General features: G+C 36.9%; 1 protein-coding gene across 1 annotated transcript in view; it reads right to left on the bottom strand.

Moving 5' to 3' along the window:
• Positions 1-24375, bottom strand: part of LOC107555281 (neurexin-3b-beta-like) — a 49718-nt gene that overhangs the window by 15217 nt on the left and 10126 nt on the right. Inside the window, exons 2-3 of the mRNA XM_016238036.1 lie at positions 11132-12722; positions 3992-3997 (exon numbers count right to left, since the gene is read on the bottom strand). Of these exons, the coding sequence (XP_016093522.1) occupies positions 11767-12722 (956 nt within the window). The 3' untranslated portion in view covers positions 3992-3997; positions 11132-11766. The remainder of the gene's footprint in view (positions 1-3991; positions 3998-11131; positions 12723-24375) is intronic.

A 24375-nucleotide genomic window follows, 5' to 3' on the forward strand; every position in this document is an offset into this window, starting at 1 on the left:
GCCCCGGGGAGAGGGGGGGGGGGGGGGGGGAACAAGACGGGCTCGGGTCAGACTCGGGCCAAGAATTCTGATAAGCTGTCGGACCCAGGCGTGCTCCCACAGCTGCTCCCGCCCCATCAAAGACCACAATGCGGAGAACACAGTGCCTTTAGCTATTGAAACGTAAAGGTTTATTTTACTTTTTTTAGTTTGTGCTTAATATAACAGAAAACATGAGCTTTCCTGCTATGTTGGTGTTCCTAATAAATGTCACAGCAATGTGTCTTGACTATGTTTTGCATTAAGTCCGATGCTTTTCTTTCTTTTTGGAATTATTGCTTGAGAAAACACATTTCATTATGTATTTTCAAATGCCTAGGCCTATGTTTAATTCCCTTAATTATAAAATTTCTAGCATTCTTTTTAAACGTTTAGTCAAACAATAATATATTATCTCATGTATGTCTAAAATCAGGACTTAAAAATGAATTGGTTTTAAGTAAAAACGATAAACCTTTTTTCCCGTTACATTTCCCGAGTTATAAGTTAGAACGAAATAAAACATTACTTAATGAATTCAAGGCACTTTAATTTCCATATCCATTTGACGTAAAACTATTATATATAATTAATTTATATAGGCATATTTAAATATATATATTATTATATATGGGGTGCCTCAGGGCTCATTACTTGGACTGGCTCTGCACCCATTTACCTAAATTCATTACTTCAGAGTTATGTGCCCTCTAGAAGCTTGCGTTCTGCAAGTGAACGGCGTATTATTGTGCCATCTCAAAGAAGCACAAAATCACTTTCACTGACTTATATATATATATATATAGGCTACAGAATAATTTTATTTCGTCATATTCGTGATTTATGAATTTTTCATATTCATTATGTTCGTATATTGTTTATGACAAAAATTCATTAGCCTGTTTGTTATGAAGTTGATTTAAAATTCTTCATAATACATTTTAAGAAGTTAAAAGTTAAGAAAGAATTCAATTAGCCTGTGTAGGCTATAGATGTATAGGCTAATTTTCTTAAAGGGGTCATATGATGCTTTTTTAAAAATCATTATTTTGTGTATTTGGTGTAACAGAATATGTTGACATGCTTTAATGTTTTTTATTTGACTGCACATCGGGGGAAAAAAAATTCTTGATAATCTTTAAAATGAGAGAAATCACTGACATAATTTAGGCTATATTTTCTTCAAATGCAGAAAAAAATGAAATCATTTAATTTGCAGTGTTAACTTATGAATTAAATGAAAAACTAAATAAATCACAACAAGAACAAGTTTTTTTTCTTTGACAAAATTTCTAAATGAATGCTGAATGATATTTGACAGTAAACACATCTCCACTGCATACAATCGTTGGTGTCAGTCGGAAATATTAAACATGTTTTATATTTATATTTTTATATTTAATAAGGAAATAATTTATTTTCGCGTTTTTACGTTTCTTTGCATATTTATTTATTTTATATTTGCTTTTTTACATTTCTTTGTACATTTCTTTATTTCGAATTATGGCAGAGTTGGCATTCCATAGAGCAGGACTGTACAACCATTTTCTCCTGAAAGGTGCAGTAGAGACTTTTCCATTGCAAGTGGTTTAACATGGTCTTCATCCTTGAATTTGACTGGTCAAGCAGTTTCCCAAGTGTGTACTAGGAATTTTCACTGCTTTCATCACTTTTCATATTAGACAAGATTCAATCTGTGCATTTTTCACTTAACTTTTATTGACATTGTTATGCTAGTAGTTGACAACTTTGTTGGCAAGTTATGAGTGAGGAACTTTGCTGGTAAAATAAGTAGAATGTATTGACAACCTAGATTAAAAAAAGGCAACAAAGCAAGTTTAAAACAAAACTAAATGAAAACCTAATGAACTGTTAATAAGAGGTTGTCCACATATTTTTGTTCACATTATTGTGCAAATCATGGATTCAAATGACTCAGATCATTTAAAATCTGCACTGCCTTTTCAATCACAAATTTAATTGATATTAAATTAAATTAATTTTTTCTACTGGTGCATTTTGCTGTCATTTGGATTATTAAAGGATTATTAGGCTACATGTAAACATAGTTAATGTCAGCCATGCACTTATTGTCCACATCCCTCATGCTTTGGAATGGATAACATTGGATTCTGGTTGAAAACAAGGTTTAGTCAATTACATTCAAATATGATTCAGTGACATACAGTGGAGTCATATTCAAAACACTAAAGCATGCTTGATAAAACAGTCTCTCACTGTCTTCACATTTTCTCGCTGTATGTAGGTCATTCCAGTTGTCAGTTTTGGCCCACTCAGCTGGGACTATCCTGGAGACATCAGTCTAATTTTCTTTCATACACAAACACGCAAAGTCAAAGACTCAGGCAAATAACTGTTCATATTCTGCTGTAACAGCTGTGCTCAAAACTTATTTATTTTGAAAAAATGTCCACTATTGTTCATATAAAGTAGTTGGATTGACACAGTACTGTGTTGTGAGTTCTTTAGCCTGCTCTAGAAGCAGCTGTATAGAAGCTGATGCTGGTGGGTGGATTACAGTGGGCTCCTGCTGTGATAACGCATTTCCGTCACCCAAGCCGAAATCAAAAGGGACTGATTTCAGTGACAGCATTCGGCTGCAATGCTTGCAGCTTCATTGGGATTCTCATGGGATCCAATCACACTACAGAATGCAAAACCGCAGCCTCCCGGACAAAATATATCACTGTCAGTCCTAGCTGTGCCACGACAAGTCCTTGAATTGCTAGATTTTTCTCCATCTTCTCCACATCCTTTTCACTCTTTCATGTTTCATGAGAACAAAAGGGATTATGCCCAAATGCACATTTAGTCTATATATTTAAGACAGTATACTGTCTGCATTAACACTACAGCAGAATCTGTGATTACATTGAAAATCTGGAATTTAAAATATTAGGGAAAAATAAAGGTTTTGGTGTAAAATGAAGAGGAATAATGTAGGATTCTGCACTACTAACTCAATAAATTGAGCAAATTTGTGACACTGAATGTGAAATCCTTTGAACAAAAGGTCAAGATGCTCTTGGGAAAATTATCAAACAATTAAAGCAAAAGAAGCATACAAACTACGGAGAGTTGTGCAAATTTTGATTTGTTGATATGGATTATATTGAAACTGATTTTGTTTTGTTGTAAATTACAAAAATGCATTTACTCACCTTCATATTGTTCTAAACCTGACTTTTTTGCTTTGTGTGGGAAAATGCAATCTAGCAGAATGTCAAGCTGCTCTTTTCCTTATAATGTACAATGAAGTGAATAGTTACCACGGCTATTTCTGCTTTTTTCCACTTTTATTGTAAGGGGGAAAAAATAGGATGCTCTACTAAATATCTCATTTTGTGTTCTACTCAAGGAAGAAAGCCATACAAGTTTGGAGCAAATGATTATATAATTAAAATTTTTAATTGTTGAGTGAAATATCCCGTCTTTCGGATGAGACGTTAAACCGAGGTCCTGACGCTCTGTGGTCATTAAAAATCCCATGGCACTCATCGTAAAGAGTAGGGCTGAAACCCCAGTGTCCTGGCCAAATTCCCTCCACTGGCCCTTGTCTACCAGACTCAATGATTCTCTCTCCTCTCCACCTGTAGCTGGTGTGTGGTGAGCGCACTGGCGCCGCTGTCCTGTGGCTGCCGTCGCATCATCCAAGTGGATGCTGCAGACTGGTGGTGGTTGAGGAGAGACCCCCCCCACATGATTGTAAAGCGCTTTGGGTGTATAGCAATACACAAGAAAGCGCTATATAAATGCATCATTCATTCATTCCTTTAATCTGTATACAATAGTAGTAATAATAATAATAAACATACAGTTGTTGTCTTGAGAAGGGGTGGCAGTCTTTCTGTCTTTCTATCTCTGTTCATAGGGGGTGTCAGACTTTTCAAAGTCACTAGGTCTTCTAGCTCCATATTTCAGCTGTCATCTTTGATTAGCTCGTTCCAAAAACAAAAAGCTTGTTTGAACACGCTGGAAAAGGAATTGGAATTACAAGCTTTTGGTCTAGACAAGACAAAATTGTTCTTAGAGGCGACAGTGGGCCTTTTGGAGTTTAACAACTGCCAGTTTTAAAGTGAGCAAAAAAGAGAAAGAGTAAAATTTCGAGACAAAAACCTTGAACAATTACTTCATTGGTAGATAATCTTTGTTCTGTAATTTTTCTTTTTTTCCCCAACCCAAACTTACAATTAATACTTGCTTTATTAATTAATTTAATATTCCTTGCTATTAAAAAGTTTGAAATTCCTGGTCTATAGGACTCATAGCGTGGGTCTTTTGACAACACACAATAACAACTGTTCAGTTACACAAAGAAAGAAAAAAGGAAATGGGAAAAAAAAAGACAAAAATGCCTTTCATGTATGCCTTCATGGCACTTGAAATATTCAGCATACAGACATGGCCAAATGTTTTGAGAATGACACAAATATTAATTTTCAAAAAGTCTGCTGCTACAGTGTTTTTAGATCTTTTTGTCAGATGTTACTATGGTATACTGAAGTATAATTACAAGAATGTCATAAGTATCAAAGGCTTTTATTGACAATTACAATAAGTTTATGCAAAGACTCCCTTCTTTTTCAAGACCTCTGCAATTCACCCTGGCATGCTGTCAGTCAACTTCTGGGCCACATCCTGACTGATGGCAGCCCATTCTTGCAAAATCAATGCTTGGATGTTGTCAGAATTTGTGGGTTTTTGTTTGTCCACCAGCCTCTTGAGGATTGACCACAAGTTCTCAATGGGATTAAGGTCTGGGGAGTTTCCTGGCCATGGACCCAAAATGTCGATGTTTTGTTCCCCGAGCCACTTAGTTATCACTTTTGCCTTATGGCAAGGTGCTCCAGCATGCTGGAACAGGCATTGTTTAATCACCAAACTGTTCTTGGATGGTTGGGAGAAGTTGCTCTCGGAGGATGTTTTTGTACCATTCTTTATTCATGGCTATGTTCTTAGGCAATATTGTGAGTGAGCCCACTCCCTTGGCTGAGAAGCAACCCCACACATGAATGGTCTCAGGATGCTTTACTGTTGGCATGACACAGGACTGATGGAAGCGCTCACCTTTTCTTCTCCGGACAAGCTTTATTCCAGATGCCCCAAACAATCAGAAAGGGGATTAATCAGAGAAAATGACTTTACCCCAGTCTTTAGCAATCCAATCCCTGTACCTATTAGAGAATATCAATCTGTCCCTGATGTTTTTCCTGGAGAGAAGTGGGTTCTTTGCTGCCCTTCTTGCTGCCCACCAGGCCATCCTCCAAAAGTCTTGGCCTCACTGTGCGTGCAGATGCATTCACACCTGCCTGCTGCCATTCCTGAGCAAGCTCTGCACTGGTGGTGCCCAGATCCCGCAATTGAATCAACTTTAGGAGACAGTCCTGACACTTGCTGGACTTTCTTGGGTGCCCTCAAGCCTTCTTCACAGCAATTGAACCTCTCCCCTTAAATGATAAATAATTGATTTAGGTGCAATCTTACTAGCAGCATTCTCCTTGCCTGTGAATCCCTTTTTGTGCAATGATAACTGCACATGTTTCCTTGCAGGTAACCATAGTTAACAGAGAAAGAACAATGATTTCAAGCACCACCCTCCCTTTAAAGCTTCCAGTCTGTTATTCTAACTCAATCAGCATGACAGTGATCTCTAGCCTTGAAAATATCTATATGAAAATTCTTACAATTTTTGTGTTCCATAAATGTTTTTTACTTTGCATGTTTGAAATGTCAGGAAGGGGTGATTAAATCATTTTAAATAATTAAATAATACAGATTTTTCATTCTGGGGTGAACTATTTTTCTAGTTAAACTCATCAGTCTGAGATGTCATGCTTAGCACTCATAATTGCAGCTTTCCCCTATTTTGGCCAGCACTTGTGAAGCGGACGTTTATTAGTGCTGATGAGAACTCATCAAATGCGCCATTTGGGCTCCAGCTGCGGTATGATGAGGAAAGATGATTGCATGCTCTCATTTCATTCATCAACATTAGCCACAACACTGATCAGATATAACTGAGTTCACTTGATGCACCGGCCATGTATCATTTAATAATGCAGAGGGACTGTCAAATAAATTAGGAGATAATGAAAGGAGGAAGAATATAATTGCCCAATGCCACGTTTCCACTTGGGAAGTGTTAGATTTCTAAATGATAGTGTATGATCATTAATCTGTTTTTCAAAGTCAGTTATGCTTAGAATAGACTTTGAATCTCTAATATAAACACTGATTGTATTATTGATTATTGGTCTACCCTACGGTGTGCCATTAACAACGTGGTCAAAGTTACAGATCTGGCCACTGAGATTGCGTACGTGGAGTAAACGGATCACGCGTGACCACGGCATATTATGCAGGGTCACAGGGAATGCTCTAACATATCGAATTCCAATCCTGCCATAATTAGAAATAAATAAAGAAATGTACAAAGAAATGTAAAAAAGCAAAAATAAATTAATACATATATAAATAAATATACAAAGAAAAGTAAAAAAAAGCAAAAATAAATAATTATTTATAATTTTATTTCCTTATGTATTTTTTTTTTCCACATTTATTTTATTATTATTTTTTCTTTCTTTATACATTTATTTATTTCCACTTTAATTTATTTTCACATTTATGTATTTATTTACATATTTATTTCCACATTTCTTTATATCTACATTTATTTCTTTTTACATTTCTTTGTCCGATGGGTAATGAGGAGGGCGTGTTTTACCTCAGGAATAGCAATCGAGCCAGAGTAGGCGAAGGGTACGCTTTGAGGCCACAGTGACACCTTTTGGTGCCCAAACGAAGTACAAGAAGTGTAGCCTATGAAATGCCAATCCTGCCATAAATAAAAATAAATAAAGAAACGTAAAAAGAAAAGTAAAAAAGCAAAAATAAATTTCCTTATTGTATTTCCTTATTTAAAAAAAAAAAAAATTCCACATTTATTTAATTTTTTATTTATTTATACATTTATTTATTTCCACTTTTCTTTATTTTCACATATATGTATTTATTTCTTTATTTACACATTTATTTATACATTTATTTATTTTCACATTTATTTATTTATACATTTCTTTGTCTGTATGCACGCCATGCACTGAACATACAAGCATCATGCTCATCCAAACAACACCTGTCCTGTGCCCTCAGCTTTTTGAGCTAACTGCATTTTTTTAAATGTAACTTCCAAAAACAACATTGGCAGCATCAGAAACAAACCCGTAAACTGATGTCCAGGGGCATTATTTTAAAACTGTATTAAATGTATGCATCATGAATATGGAATGCCACGGTCTTAATTCCAATCGATAAATTCAGTTAAAATAAAAAAGGGCTGTTACTAGTAAAAATCCAATCAGTATCAACAAAAGCCATCAGAGCCATCATTACTGAATGCATTTACACTGCAATTAGCCTACAAATGCATACAATGTTATGAAATTAATGTTTTAAATTTTGAAGGCAGAAATGTGTCAATATGTCAATCAATTAAATGATACATTTAATATGAAACTAAAACAGACATTAGGTGGTGGCAAGCCACTGTCTTAACGAGTGAGTTCAATCCATTCAACTGATTCCTTCAAATAGGTTACGCTGATTCCGAAAACACCACTACTTGTTGCCGTGGTTCAGCTGGGGATTTGTTTCTGTGATAATTATATGTAGGCCTAATGTGTTATTTAAAAAAATAAAAAATCTTTTCATGACAAAATGATCAAAAAGATGGCAGGTAGGGGACATGTTCGGGGGAGCACGACTTCTTATGTTGAGAGAAGGACATTTATTTCTCATAGCCATGCGTTTATGCTGCCTTCACGTGCTATCGGAATTATCATAAATATGAGTTTCCTAATCGGAAATTGGACGTGAACGGCCTCTCAAGTCGTATTTACTACTGGGAAATTTGGAAATAATTTTGATACCAGAGTTTCTGAGTTGCGCGGGTCATAAACTTTAAACATGGTGGAGGGGACAACAATTGCTGCTCTCAATGCTGTTCTCACAACAACTACATCCCTTTGTCTTGTCGCTAAAGTAGTGTATTTATAGGCTAGATATGAACGATCGTTCGAAGCATATTGTATGTTTTATAAGCAGTGAAATAAGCATTTATTTGACCGAAATTCCAGAATTGTCAGCAAATTACATGTATAGCGCGGTGAATGATTATATGATTGCCAACCAATGGGATGCTACATTTTATTCTTTCTGACCTGCGTGACCATAGCAACCTTGGATATTCAGAAATGGATATTATGAATACATTAATAGGCCTATTTTGTCTTGAATTTAAGAAAGTGCAGAACTAATCATTATTATATTAACCCATACTGCACATACCATGCAGGTCAATATGTAGCCTAATATTCTTACTTTCTTTATTATTATTATTAGTAGTGTTCAGGGGCGTCATGCTTTCATTATTTTTGAGGGGGCACGAGTGAGGGGGGTTGGGGTCGGGCACGTCATTTGACACACAGCAGCCACAATTGCACTTATGTTTTATTTTATTTTTAAATTTTTATTTGAAAAAAATCCCACACGTGTTAACTAAATCACTAAATTAGGTCCGTTACAAAAATAAACATTAAAATGTATGTGCATTGAGGCTATAGAGTACACTCACTGATTTCTGAAGTCTCCTTAGCCTGGATAAAACTAGCTGTGTTTGAGCAGTTTTTATTATCAGTAGGCTAGCTCAAATTTAGGCGATCGCACGTGTTATGTGCCAGTAGCCTATGCTTCAAAGTCTGAAAAATTTGCAGGATTTGTTCATTTCCTTCGGGAAAATCCCTATAGGCTACACAGTAAAATCCTGAGTGTTAAATTAACACTGCTCGGAGCATATATGGTCCCACTCTAAAAGAGTGTTAAAGTAACACTGAAGCAGTGTTAAAGTTAATGAGATAATTATGTGATTAATTAAGTGCTGATTGATCATTAGTAATGAACCGCTGCTGTTAACTAGCAGATTCACTGAAGAAAAGAGAAACACAAGAACTACAACTGACTTCAGCCAACGCCTCTGATAAGGCTAATAACATGATATGCAGCAGGCCAACGTTATACCAAGCAGTACCCTATACATTTGGATGTTCTCACATTTAGATCTAACATTTAGGCTAAAATAGCCTATAACGTTAGATATTTAAAATATATTTTTTTTAATAAGAAATCCCTACTTTCTCTCTTTTCTATGTGCGTTCATATTATATTAATTTGTAAATGTCATATTTGGCATTTGGCATTAGAAGTTATATTACTAATAACATATGAGAAGTTTAATACCACAGAAAAAAATAGCCTTTTTCGAAGCTGCTGTATATAAAAAACACAAGGTGGCTGAATTTGCATGCTATTTAGATAGCTGAAGCTTATAGACGTTCATTACTTTCACTCAATTAAATTTTTCACTCTACTTCATATGAAGAGTTCAGATGCAAAAGCCTCTAAGTGCCGTTTGAAATTTTCTTCTAAAATGGGCATTTTTATCAGGCTACTATAGGTTCAGTAATTTCACTTTAATGGCAATGAATAGTTTATTTTCTTTCCCATTAAAGTAAAACTGAACATAAACATAGGAGCCTGAGAAAATAACCATTTTAGAAGAACATTTTAGATGGCACTTAGAGGCTTTTGCATCTGAACCATTCATATAGGCTATAACTACAAACCTAGAACTTATTTTAGCATTCTTATTTACTTATTTAATTGCTTTATTATTATTATTATTATTATTATTATGAAGTAGATCTTACAATTCTTATGAGCGTGTGCGTGACCGTGATTCGTGCTCAAGCATGTCCGTGAGCACAGCATCACAATCGATCAGATGCGTGTTAAAGTTGTGTTCGTTACTATAGCAAAGAAAATAGTTTCTGATGCTGTCAATGTTGTTTTTGGAAGTTACATAAAAAAAATGCAGTCAGTTCAAAAAGCTGAGGGCACATGACAGGCGCTGTTTGGATGAGCATGATGGTTGTATGTTCAGTGCATGGCGATAAATAACCCGTGATATAAGATTTTGGCCATATTGCTCAAGTCATTCATCCCACACTATCAACAGGTGCGTCATGTAGGCTACACTTCTTGTACTTCGTTAGGGCACCACAAGGTGTCACTGTGGCCTCAAAGCTTACCCCTCGCCTACTCTGGCTCGATTGCTATTCCTGAGGTAAAACACGCCCTCCTCATTACCTTACAGACAAAGAAATGTAGAAATAAATAAATGTGAAAATAAATAAATGTGGAAATAAGGAAATAAATACATAAATGTGAAAAGAAATAAGTGGAAATAAATAAATGTATAATTAAAAATAAATAAATAAATAAATGTGGAAAAAAAAAAATACATAAGGAAATAAAATGATAAATAATTATTTATTTGAGCTTTTTTACTTTCTTTGTATATTTATTTATTAATTTTTGCTTTTTTACATTTCTTTGTACATTTCTTTATTTCTAATTATGGCAAGATTGACATCCCATACTAGCACAGGAAAGACATGATCAGTAGGGGGCAGTCATGTAACTTACTGTACTGAAGCGGCAGAGAACGTTAATCACGGCGAGTCTATTGAAATTTAGTGCGTTTACTACGCGAAGGCCAATAACATATTCATGATTCTTTTATCAATAGTATTATCACGTGTTTATCATGACAGTTTGATCACTGAAAAATCATTTCAAAAGTATTACTCTACAGCCTTATTTTTTTTTATTATCATGCTTCGCTATAGGTTGTGGATTATCTAAAATCACAATCTAAAACATATCTTAATGTGGTAAGAACTACGATCAGAAAACCAACATAAAAAAAAATCGGTTTAATTTAAAAGTTTAAACGTCCCGTGTTGCTGGCGAAGGCCGTTTACAGTAAGAGAACAAAAAAATTAACAAAAGAACATTTTTATTTTCAATCGCGAGAGAGTGGCGTACACTGTAAAAAATAAGTGTCATTTTAACTGTAAAATTTTGTAAAAACGCTACTGAAAAAATCTGTTAATAGGTTAACAGTAAGTTCCCGTACTATATACAGGGAAAAACTGTAAAATATCTAACCAGACATTTCATGTAATTTTACAGTAAAATGTTAATACAATTAAAAGAAGTCATTTTTCCACAGTAAAGCCCTGAAACACATATTCCAAAAAAACACAATAAAAAAGACAATAAAACCATTTGTTTAATGGAACACTTCTTCTCCAGCATGGGTTAGAAAGGTACTGTTTTATGGCAAATTTTCCCACTTTGCATCTCCAAAACAACATCTTCTATTTCTCCTCTTTGCAAAGATATCAGTACTACATCACACACATCACATGCATGTCCAAAATCATGACCATTACCCATGATCATCATTGATTTGTACAGGGTTACAATGGACAAGGGTTGCTTTGTCTTTTTTTTTTACACCAAGGATTTTGTACCTCAGAAAGTCACTTGAGGGATAACAATGTTGCAATGAGATATTTTACACTGGCATTGTCCCACAACCAGACAGAAAGTAAGGTATCAAGGTCCCCAGAGTCCTATTTGCCTTCTCCCTATGCTTACCGTATGCTTAAGTGTGCTTCAAATCACATAACTCGGAAATGGGTTCATTTTGACTCAGTGTGTTTGAGCTTTTAAAGGATTTTCTGTGTAAAATCACTGTTTTCTGTTCAAGATTTCTCAGATGTTGTTCTGTCTCTGTGTTTTGCCATTCTGATTTTTGTTTTATACATAGTATTCCTTGTCCTTGTCTTTGGGTCTCTTGATGCTGGCACCCTTAGTGTTGGGCTGTTTGTCTTTGACTACTGTGCCATTATTCTGTGCAGAATTGCTAATGTAGTTCCGTGTTTCATCTACCTGATAGGAGCCCTCGTCCCTGTTCCTGTATTTGTACATGGCATAGAGGAGGATGAGGATGCACAGGGCGGCAGCAGAGATGATACCCACCACCATACCCGTAGTGCTGCTGGACTCACGTATTACCTCTGAGGCACCAGGAGGCACTCTCCTGATACCTGGCACGGTGGGCAGAGCACTGGGGATGGTGCGCAACATGGGCTGGGTGATGTACGGCCCCTTCGGTTTGGTGCCATCCATGTCGAAAGACGTGGGGAGTGGTAGTAGCACTATGTCCGGTTGGGGTTTGATTTCACGGTTGTTCATTTTCCCAGCTGGGATTTTAGGAGCTGTCTCGAGCGTGACGGGTGATGCAGCTGAGCTCCTGAAGTCAGGCAGAGGCGGGATGGCCGTAGTCCTGCCTGGCTCAGAGGCCTTGCTAGGTTTAAAGTCCTTTACTTCCCACTTTGGCGCGAGAGCTTTGTAGCCACCTTCGTAGGTCGACGTTGTCAAGATCTTATCTGTTACCAGGGAGAAGGTGGTGTAAAAATCTTCATCATCAGTAGGGGGGAGGCTAGAGTCGAAGGTCTCCCCAGAGCCAAACCCCGATATCACCAAGCCATCACCATCATCGTCACCATCATCATCATCACAATCATCGCTGCCTTGGTCCGACAAGCAAGGTACCCCCGCCTCGGTGACAATTGACAGGGACTCTTTGGTGGTCTCAATAATGGTGAGGACGGGGTGAAGGGTCAGGGGAAGGGGGATGAAAGGGGCTCGAGTGGAAACAGGGGGGATGTCTATGGGATCCTCAACTAGAACAGGGATAACTAACTCCCCTCCTGGCAAGCAGAAGAAAAAGAAAGGAAATTAGTGTCCATTCAAGTCTGGCTGCTTCCAAACAAGCAACTGTACATGACCAAAATAAAGCAAAGCAAGAACATTTGGAAAGAAATATGACAAAAAAAACAATGGCCAAAACAAACCAAGAAAGAACTGAAAGAGAGAAGAGAAATATAAAAATGCGAGATAAATTTATCAAAAGGCTTGAAGGGACATGCAGGGTCTTGAGCTTTCTTTTTGGCATACTCTGTTTAATTGACCTCTACACAGAACACCTATTACTCACAATTATTGCACCCCTGCAACTTAGAGTGACTGAAACAAAAGCGAACCTTGAACATCTTTGTTTTGCTATGTGTACAGGTGAAAGTACAAAGCTGAGCTGATCCGTTTTGAGCAACTGCTCACATTGTGAATTCATTTAGGAAATGTATGCCTAAGCATCCTGTTGGATCAACGAACATAAGACCAATGAAGAGCGTAATATATGGAACACTCCCAAAAAATGATTGTATTGAGATTTCTAATTTTCTGAGCGGCTTATCAAGACTGTAGAGAAAATTACTTTATTTCTTTTCTCTTTCAAGTCTGTCACACTTGAGATGAAAGCCAATTGCCTTTTGACAGTTCTTATGAAATTGCCACAATGGCACAAGTCACATGACAGTTCAACAACACCTGAATGTTTAGTCTCTTATGTGAACACTATAGGTGCGTTCGACTTCATGCAGCACTGCGCAGACCGATCGGCGGCTGACTTGAAACAGTGCATGCCGTTTAGAAATTTAGTCCGACTTGAACCGGCGCCGACGCCATGTCTCTGTCACATGTGGCATACAAAGTACAATAGCGTTTCGAGAGCAGTCGGCTGACTCAGCTGGCGCAGCTTTTTCAGAGTGACTGCAGGAGTGCTGATGACGACACAGCTGTTTCAGATTGGCCAAATTCACCACATGACAACAATGACATGTGTTTCTAACATCTTCAAATCCAATACTGCTCATAAATCTGTGTTTTTAGAACAGAAAAAACTATTTTACTGTAGTTGCAATGTTATATTGAGTCACGTTTATCATGAAAGCATATACCCCCACTTTATTAGTATTTAAATAGTATATATTCATGTTGAACTTTATTCTTGAACAGATGGCGCTGTATTAAGTAGTATATAAAAAGTGTTTCTGTTGCTCATGAAAACGTTTCTGAAACGTCTGTGTATTTGACAAATATTGCATTTAATTCACTTCATCTGTGATAGAGTATGCAAACACCGCGTGAGCGTCACTAACGGGAGCAGAAATGTTCGGCTTGATGGCTCCGTTTTCAACTCCGCCCCGACTGTAAGCAGCTACTCTCGTTGATCGCCGTCTGTAGCCGTGCTTCAAGTCGAACGCACCTTATGTCATACCATATGTTATATGATTCACATCACTCAGTTTGACAGAGACAATTTAATTTTTGAGAACATAAACACATTGGGATTCACATTGACATTCATTTTTGGCAAACTATTGCATTTAGCTTGATTTACTGAATAAGGCCCAATGTTCTTATGATCGATTACACAGGAACATGTTCTGGTTGTTTTTCATGAAGGAGATCTATTATAAATTGGAATTGTTCTTGAAGTTATTATAATTTTTTTTTACAAGTCAATTATTCTGCTAAAATCTGCTAAAACTTTCGCCAAGGTGGCTTTGCTGTTTACAAACAGAGGGCACTATAAGGCAACACAGGTCTTAAACAATGGACCAAAAGAAATAAAAGGAGAGGAAAGAAAAATAAAAGCAATGCAAAAAATGGTTAATGGTTATAGCAAAGCACTAGAAACATTCGCAAACCAAATGCACGGAGAGTCAAAAAGAGAGTAGTAAAGTACATACAAAGAAAATGAGTCTAAAAAATAATAAGCCCATAAAACAATTCATCAAAAGGTGGAAGCATACCATCAGTTCTGTGACTTACATCAACAAATTGCCCGCATGATTTTGGCAGGAAGAAAAAATTTACAAAAAATTAAGAAAGTTGTGTAAGAATGCTTGGGGATAAGTATGGTAAATCTGTAAGGATTTAATTAGGCAATCAATTTATCCTCTGATTATATACATCATATATTTTTTTTCTTAGACAAGATGATACAGGGAGGCAACAGCACATTCACACCATGACATGAAAAATAACTTCACCATTCTGCTCATTTGTTCTTTCTTTTGATAAATAAATCCTTTTCTCTACAAAAGAAAACTGTACATTTTCTTTTTAAGATAATTTTGCTTTGAAGTATCTACAGATACATATTTTCTTTGTTCTTTTTTAAAATGAATTCTTAAACAACTGAATGACTGTACATACTGTACCGTTGCTAAGAGGAGAAGGGGGGGGGACAAAAGACAGAGAGAGAAGGGAGAAAGAGAGCGAGAGAGAGAGAGAGAGAGATGAGGGAGAGAGGGAGGCCTATGAACAGACTAGGTAGGAAATGACATAGATGGAAGTGAACGTGTACATCAGTTGCCATGTCCATGTAAGGGCGGTACGAAGCGGTCGGGTGGCAATAGAGCTTTGGGCTGTAAGGAAGGGATGGGAATATATACAAACAATGAGCATATACATGCCCATCTACCAGATCATATAGCACTCTCAAGACTGACACTCTTACAGACCCTAAGCTGCAACTTCTGTCCCATGCAGTTTCCATTTTGGAATTTAGAAGTCAGATTTCAACTGGAAAAATGTTGACCAATATTTAAATGACTTTGAACATTTGGAGTAGATAGTGGTGAGGAATTAGCATCTTATAATTTTTTTCTCTTGATAAATTATGTATATGTATAAATATATGTATGGCTGTATATACAGTTACATAGTTCTCAAATGCTTTTGAATATAGACTTAATATTGACCAAGCTAAACAAGAAAAAAAGAGAAACTAAACAAGAATCAGTATAGAAATCATAAAAGAATATATAACAATGTACTGTTATTTGAACTTTGAAGGAGAATTCCATCCAAAAACCATTGCCAAAGATATGCTGAGAGCAAAACATCTGGATCACTTCATAATCAGACAGCTCATGGTCATATTTTATTACTACCTAATTTTAGTGACTGACTTTAAAATCCAAGTGTTTTATTAATTATTATTATTATTATTATTATTGATTATCTAATCAAGCACAAAATGTTCCAAATGCCTCTAGTCAGCATACTGTAAAAACTATATGGAAATACAGCATTTTGGATTGAATTCTCTTTTGAATAATTTTATATAAAACAACTATATATATATATATATATATATATATATATATATATATATACTGTGTATATATATATATATATACAGTAGATAGCTATATACATATATAAATATACACAAACCAGAGGGTATATATGTATACATGTGCAATAAAAACACATAGAAATACCAGAAAATTCTCACACTATCAAGATTAAAATAATCAGAAAGCACATAATGAAACAAAGGAGGGACACTGTACCGTCACCACCTTCGCAACTAATAATACCATTATTAGTTTTCTTTTGTAAATCTCTTGTTAGTAGCTTGACAGCACAAAGCAGGGGTATATTTCAGGAAAAGAGGGAAAATCACTTTTTTTTAGATTTTCACTGCAAGGTGAAATCATGCTTTTTAACAAGTTGCATTTAGGGAAAGTAGAATCACAGCACTGCAAGCTGGGATCAGAAAGGCTGAGAACAGGGTTACAGGATATTGAGAAACTTGTGGGCAAAAGGCTGTGGTATACTGTATACACCTGTACCTACTTGAATCATACAGGTGAATCAACAAAATCTCAATCTCAATACAAAGATAAAGACCTACTGATCTTATGACCGTTTGAGCATAATGTTAATCCTGAATGCATCAAGCCAATTTAGAGCAGAAATATTTGGCAGAAATCATTGTATAACCAACAGCCGTTCGCTCAACATTAATGACAATAAAGACTGGGAATTCCACAAAATGCCATCCTAATAAGACAGATTTTTTTTCTAAAATGTCTCTAACAGATATATTGAAAAACCATAATTCATTTAAATAAATATATTTCGGTTTGTATGTAGGACATGAGAGAGATTAATATCTCGTGTGGCTGACCAGTCGTTTTTTAAAATGTTTTATATATAGTTGATTCTGCCACTGATTACCTGGTGAGCTGGGTGGCATGCAATTTAATGACTGCAAAAATTGACTATTTACTAAACCTACGAAACCCTAGCATAAATTAGTTTACCAACTGAAACTAGTATCGCAACTGGCAAAACCTGGTCTCATGGCAAAATCGTACCTGGGGGCACTTTTTCGTGAGACGCGAAATACGTACCAATAAGTACATATCACTGCAGTTTCCAAAAGAAATGAACACTAGAGGCAGTAAAACTCCGACACCTTTTATTCCTTTTCACACAAATTTACAGAGTTTCGATTAATAAAGTGTAATTTTCGCACAATTACTTGAAGAATATTATGTTATGACTTCAAAACAATTTTAATATGCTGGGAGATTTGAAAACTGATGCTTTTGAATGTTAGCATCGCACATATCCAGCTTCATATCTATGGGTTTTCACAGACGGTAGGTTTGTTCGGTAGCTCACGGAGTACGGCGATGTACTTGAGAGGTGAGGAGCTCCGGTTTGAATCCCGTGTAACTACGGTTCGACAATCTGCATATAAGGAAGTTCAAATGGCACGGTTGCATCAACAAATGTGTTTTTATATCAGTTTTGCATTTGTTAACACTATCGGGTAGGTTTAGGGTTGGGTTTGGTGTAGGACATATTTCCAACATGATAGAGAATGAACTTTTAACGACAATCCCTGGATATTTGAATTCTGAACCGCCGCAATACGTACCTATATCAACGTAATAAAAACGTGCCAGGGTTCACGTATTGAACCCATGTTTTAGCACCACTCAGTGGACATTTCTCTTTGAAACTGCGGTGAAACGTGCAGTAAGGTACGTAAGTGCAAGGAGTACCCAGAGGTACGTATTTTTATGAGACCAGGTTGGGCAAAAAGATTGCCTAATCACACCTTTGTTTACTGATTCCCTAGACCATCCTGAGCTAAATTCATTTATTGACTAAGTTATATTATTGGCTGCTTCAGATGATTTCATCAAGATGAAAGCATCTACTAAAACCACAGGCACAAAGACAGTGCCACAGTGGACCCCCACATGTCTCGGTAAATACTTTAATCTTACATTAGCACTTCAACAAGCAATGATAATTTTCACAGTGTTTTAATTCAACACAAACATTGTGTGCTTGTCTTAGGGGACTATATTTGTTTTGCAGAGCAGAGATAGGAGGAAATGTTCTTTGGGTTTAGCTCCATTACAAAGCAAACACTTCTACACTGCATTAAGCCTCCAGCTCAGATAGATGCAGCATTCTCTGCATTTGCTTACAGGAGTTAAATCTTGTAAACAAATCTTAAGGGCCACCCTCTTTCTCAGCTGCTAAAAACTCACTCTCTCTCAAAAAAAAAAACGTCTTCTGCACAGAACTTTCAGAGCGGAGAGAATGCGAAACGAAATAAATTAACCATCACAGCTGACATTCACAGTAGTGCTCTCGCTCTCCTGTGCCCCCAACCAAATCCGAGCATCCTCGGTACAGATATCTGTGTCTAAACTCCGTGACCATCTTGCTTTCGCTGAGTCTTGCCAAACAGTGATGAATGCCGCAGGTGTGTGGGGCTAAACCTGCCTGATCCCCTAAAAGAAGAGTCTGTGTGAGCTGGCCCCTGTGGTTCAGGAAGCTCGCCGCAGTCAAATCCTTTTGTGTCAGCTGTGCATTGTGCTCAACCTGCGACTGTTGTGGTTCTCCATCTCAGCCTCTGCTAACTCATCACCATTGTAAGAACTGAAACGTGGGAAATGAGAAGTCCGCATAAGTGCTGAGGTAAATAGCAGCAGGGCATCTCTGCACAGAGATACAAAAACGGGCTTTTATGACACTTCCTCAAAGCATCAGACTGGACACATCCTTGGTTACAATTAATCATGTATTCATTTTATTTTAAACATTGGTAATTTTTATGTTCATTATTGTAACTCAGTATTTTGAACTCAGTATTGTAATATGAGCTCTTTATCATTCATACATTAACATTTAACTATTTGGAGCAAAAACATGAAGAAAGTGTATGTGTGTTCTTTTTATGTCACATATAAGTGCCCCAGCAATAACGGTTAATTGTACCTGAAGTAATTACCTTTAGTAATTTTTTAATGGTGGGGCTTAGCATAGGGTCAATTAGTTTAGCTTCCCCAGTTGTGGTTTAATTGCTGTGTTTTGTTTTCTCTAGTTTGTCTTTTTAAATGTCTTTCTAAGAGATCTTTTGACTTAAAGTGTCACAGATTGCTGCAATTCATCATATCATATCTCGATGTAACCCAAGGTGATAAATTAATATCCTCAGCCAGAGGCATGCGACCACTGTATGCTGTTCAATTTATTGTATGGCCATTAAGCTAAATGTGTCAAGTAAACAACCTTAAACTGATCTGAGAGCTGCTTTGAAGTGACAGCCGGCCGAATATGGCCTGACTACACCAAAATTCAGCCCGTGTCAGTGGATCAGTGACCCATTTCCTCAGGGTCTCATGTTCTCTGTGCACCTTTTCATGCTCTCCTGATTGATGTCTTGCATTGAAGACTGTTTTTTCATCTTAATCAACCGAGCCGATGACAGCACGATCAAACCACAGGGATCTTACAGACACAACATCAGTTTTACTTTAAAAGACTTCCTTCTTGAACTACACTGGTGCCAGCTTTTCCCCTGTTTGATTCAAACATCAAATACTTGGAATTGTGTCAGTTGTCGGGAAAGTTCACTCCTATGATCTATTCAGTACATAAACTTCATTTATTTATTGGTTATCCTAAAGCTGAAATATGGATGTCAAAAATAGAAGAAAAAAAAAATATATATTATACGAACCATGTTAAACCATCTATAGGTGATTTCTTTCTATACACTGTGGCTGTGTTTCTATCAACATACATGTAGGCTCATTGGAAAAAATGCACCTCTAACTCCTATAAACAATTCACTGCAGTTTCCAGTTGAAATGAACACTACCTGCAGTAAAAAAACACCACTTTTATTATGATTACAGGGACAGATTATTGACTAATAAAGTTATGACCTCAAAAAACACTTTTTCCATACTGCATGATTTTTTAAATAATACATTTTAATATTTGCATCACATAACCAACTTTATACGTATGGCTTTTCTGTTGTAGTACACTTGTTCGGTAGCTATCCTGGTACAGCACTGCACTTGCAAAAAGCAACCAAATATTGTTTTGCAGAAATGTCGCCACAGGTCTGTTTTTCCAATAACCCTGGGTTAGTTTCTATACGCTGTATTTATTTAAACTTCCTGACGAGCTGTTTGATTTGTCAAACCGATAATTTATTTGTTTATTTCATGTCTTGTCAAACCTGGCCTGTATCTCCACACTAGAATCACTGCAAGATTTTAGGGTTTCCCATCTTCAAAATTCCAATGTAATCCCTGTTCTTGGTATAAATGTTTATTAGCCTTTTTGTGGAATTCCCATGATTTCAAATGTGTTTCACAGCACACAGAGCAAAAATACAAGAAACAACAACAGGCCAAGACATCGGAGAGATAGAGCAATCAATGTTTAAAGACAAAGACATCAGCACATAGACAGGTGATATGCACAACAGCACACATGGTCGGCCTGTTAGCGAACTCATGGATGGAGAAGCACACAGGATGGAGCCAATAACATCCATGCAAGAGTCATGATGAGATCTCCCACTGGGGATCAGTTAGTTTGCAATCAACGCATGCGTCAAATGCGACTGATCAGTAGCAACAAATAGAAAAACAGATATACTTTGGGGCAATAAAAGTCTTTTTTTATGCCATCTGCATTCAAACAGACATGTCTATGCAGAAAGGCACAGAAATAAAGATGAGATCAGGAATGGACGGGTGGGGGGGTGGTCATTCTTTCACACAACTTTCTTGAGACAGAATGGGGTTGCCTGCACAAGGCAAAAATAATAAATAAAACATATGATGGCAAGAAAAGATTGTGTTGCCTTTTATTTCCTGTTGTATAGAATATGGGGATGTTTCATTTTAGCCTAATGGCACAAAATATAACAAAAATGAGGAAGATAATTATTTCGTTTTATTTTTTTCCAACCACCAAAATTCCATGCGGCACAAGATGAGGCGAAACAAGAGGATCAACTTTAATCCTGGAAAATGGAAGGATGAGGACATCAAAGTAAAAGAGGGTAAAAAAAAAAGAAAATTCTTGGAAATACAGCAAATAAACCCAAATCACATGAATGGAATGTCAGAGTGGATACAGTAGGAAGATGTTTTTTTCCACATGAAAAGGTTCAACCAAAACAGAACAGATAGTATCATGCAAACTGTCCAAGAATCTGAAGCGAAGGTCAGACTGATGATGTGAATTTCTGTGTCAACATGAAATCGTATGAGTGTGGTGGTTTGCAGCTAAGTGTACTCGTATCAAATGTCAGATGAGAAGAAATGAAAGGTAACACTGGAACTGTCCCTTAGAATACTTCCTGTTACCATTGAATTTGAGAGGACTTGGGGATGGTATTAGATTTACCACAGTTAGGGATAATTTATCCAAAGCACAACTGTCTGCCATCAGGTTTCAAAACTAGTACAGAATAAATCTTTGTATAATGAGCAGAGTGACCTTGTAAGTTTGAGAAAAATATGCAGTAAAATTAACAAACAATCTGTAAAGTCAAAGGTAATGACGGACCATATGGATACTAGCTTGCCAGGTAAACGGGTATGACACGCTTTAAAGACGATAAAAACAAATCATTGTTTTTGCTGGAAGTCATTTTTACAACTGAAAATATAAACAATCAAAGCGTGATGCCAGCAAACATGGTTTTAATTGGTGTATTTAGGAGTGGAAGGTTAAAAAAACTGGTCAATTCAAGACGTATGTTTTGTATAATGCAGGGTGTGGTTTGAGGTAAATTAGTGTTCTAATGACATTTAGAAGCAATTAAATGCCCTTTGGTTGAGAGGTACCAGTACAGGGCAGCAGGCAGACCATCGAACTTTCATAAACCAAACAAGCCTTGCATCCATAATGGCCTTGTAAGCACTAAAATCAACAGCAGGGTTTCATATACTGCGATGGCTGACAGCATGAGTCTGACAATTACAGCGAATCCCAAGTTCTCTGAAAATTATGTTTTATCTTAACCATACCAATTAGTCATACAGCACAAAAAAAAAAAGTTTGTTTAACCTTGAGGAAACAAAGGCTATGTGTGGAGAAAGGTGAGCACAGAAATTCGAAGATATCTGTTCTCTATTAGATGTTTTAACTCAAGGCAAGCCTTCAATGTGAGGAAACAAAGGAACAAACAGGAAGGAGTTGTTTCTGTTGCTGTTAGTCTGCTACACATCATAAATCTCTATGCTCGAAGCATTATTCTCATTTGATTTGTAAACAACTCAAAATGTATCATCTGTCAAAGACGCACACACATATGCACTGCAAGAAATCCATTGTGTACAGGATTGATACATTTTGAAGCATCAGAGTGAACTACATGGAGTTTGATACTAACAAGAGACATCTCTAAATAAAAAAACGGTTAAAATCAGAAAATAAAACCACAGCACATTTAATATTCTCCTATTTTTTCAGATATAAAAAAAGATCATAGATAAACACTGGTATATCTTCAAATCTGATCCTCTCCTCAGTGATATCTTTGAGAAAACACCAAGGTTTGTGTATAAACGCTCTCCTAATATACATGATCTCCTTGTAAGTAATTGCTGACATTAGTTTATCTGTAGAATGACCCACTCACTTTTTATCTATCACCTCGGGTAACTATAGTTGTGGTCGTTGTGCCCAGTGTGATTTCACTACAAAAACGAATGTCTTCTCTCATCCTCATTCAGGAAGGGAGTTTAAAATTAAGAGTGTCATCACTTACTACAAAAAATGTTATTGTATATCTTCAAATCTGATCCTCTCCTCAGTGATATCTTTGAGAAAACACCAAGGTTTGTGTATAAACGATCTCCTAATATACATGATCTCCTTGTAAGTAATTGCTGACATTAGTTTATCTGTAGAATGACCCACTCACTTTTTATCTATCACCTCGGGTAACTATAGTTGTGGTCGTTGTGCCCAGTGTGATTTCACTACAAAAACGAATGTCTTCTCTCATCCTCATTCAGGAAGGGAGTTTAAAATTAAGAGTGTCATCACTTGTACTATTAAAAATTTTATTTATATGATAAAATGTCCATGCGGGTTAGCGTATATAGGAAAGACACAACGTGCTTTAAAAACTAGGATTGCAGAACATCGAAGCAGTATACACACAAAAACCTGGTAGCAGTACATTTTAATTCAAAAAGGCATAACCTTTCCACACTTCGGTATGTTGGAATTGAACATGTTAAAGTACCTAGGAGAGGTGGTGATGTCAACAATATCTTATTAAAAAGAGAAGCTTATTATATTTATAAAATAAGAATGGCATCTACGCTGATATTAGTCTGTTTCTTTCTTATTCCGAGGCCACCAGATCCAGAGTGTATCCAGACCAGATGGTCACTGCAGTCACCCGGATCCAGTCCGTATCCAGCCCAGATGGTGGATCAGCACCTAGAGATGACCTATACAGCCCTGAATGTCAGCAGAGACCCGGACAACTAGATGAGCCCCAGAGACAAATCCCCAGTGAAGACGTTGTCTCCTAGACGGCCACCGGGACAAGACCACAGGATCCAGATGAGTCCTCTGCACAATGTGACTTTGCTGCAGCCTGGAATTGAACTGCTGGTTTCGTCTGGCCAGAGGACAACTTGCCCCCCGACTGAGCCTGGTTTCTCCCAAGTTTTTTTTTATCCATTCTGTCACCGATGGAGTTTTGGTTCCTTGCCGCTGTTGCCTCTGGCTTGCTTAGTTGTGGACACTTAATTTCCAGCGATATCGTCGACTTGCACAGATACTGGGATTCCCCCAAATTTTGGGGGAAGTCGTGGTTAGAGGTTAGAGAGTCGGACTCGTAACCCAAAGGTTGCGGGTTCGAGTCTCGTACCGGCAGGAATTGTAGGTAGGGGGGAGTGAATGTACAGCGCTCTCTCCCACCTTTAATACCACGACTGAGGTGCCCTTGAGCAAGGCACCGAACCCCCAACTGCTCCCCGGGCGCCGCAGCATAAAATGGCTGCCCTCTGCCAGGTGTGTGTTCACGGTGTCTGAGCTGGATGATGACATCACTGTTCATCACAATGATGAACTGCCTTTAACTGAAAATTGAATGTTTACTATTGTCATTTTGCATTATTGACACTCTATTTTCCTATTTAATACTGTACAGTTGCTTTGGCACAATCTGTATTGTTAAAAGCGCTATAAATAAAGGTGACTTGACTTATACACTAAATACTCTTTCCCCTAAGGGTTTGAATTTAGAACTTGATTTTAACTCATGTTTCTAATTGATATTTTTTTGTATTGAAAGTGAATGTTGTTAATACAGTCTTAGGGATTTTTTGATACTGCGGTTGTATTTAAAATTTTGGCTCATTG

The sequence above is a fragment of the Sinocyclocheilus grahami genome, unplaced genomic scaffold (assembly GCF_001515645.1).
Source record: "Sinocyclocheilus grahami isolate Dianchi unplaced genomic scaffold, SAMN03320097.WGS_v1.1 scaffold530.1, whole genome shotgun sequence".
Taxonomy (NCBI): Eukaryota; Metazoa; Chordata; class Actinopteri; order Cypriniformes; family Cyprinidae; genus Sinocyclocheilus; species Sinocyclocheilus grahami.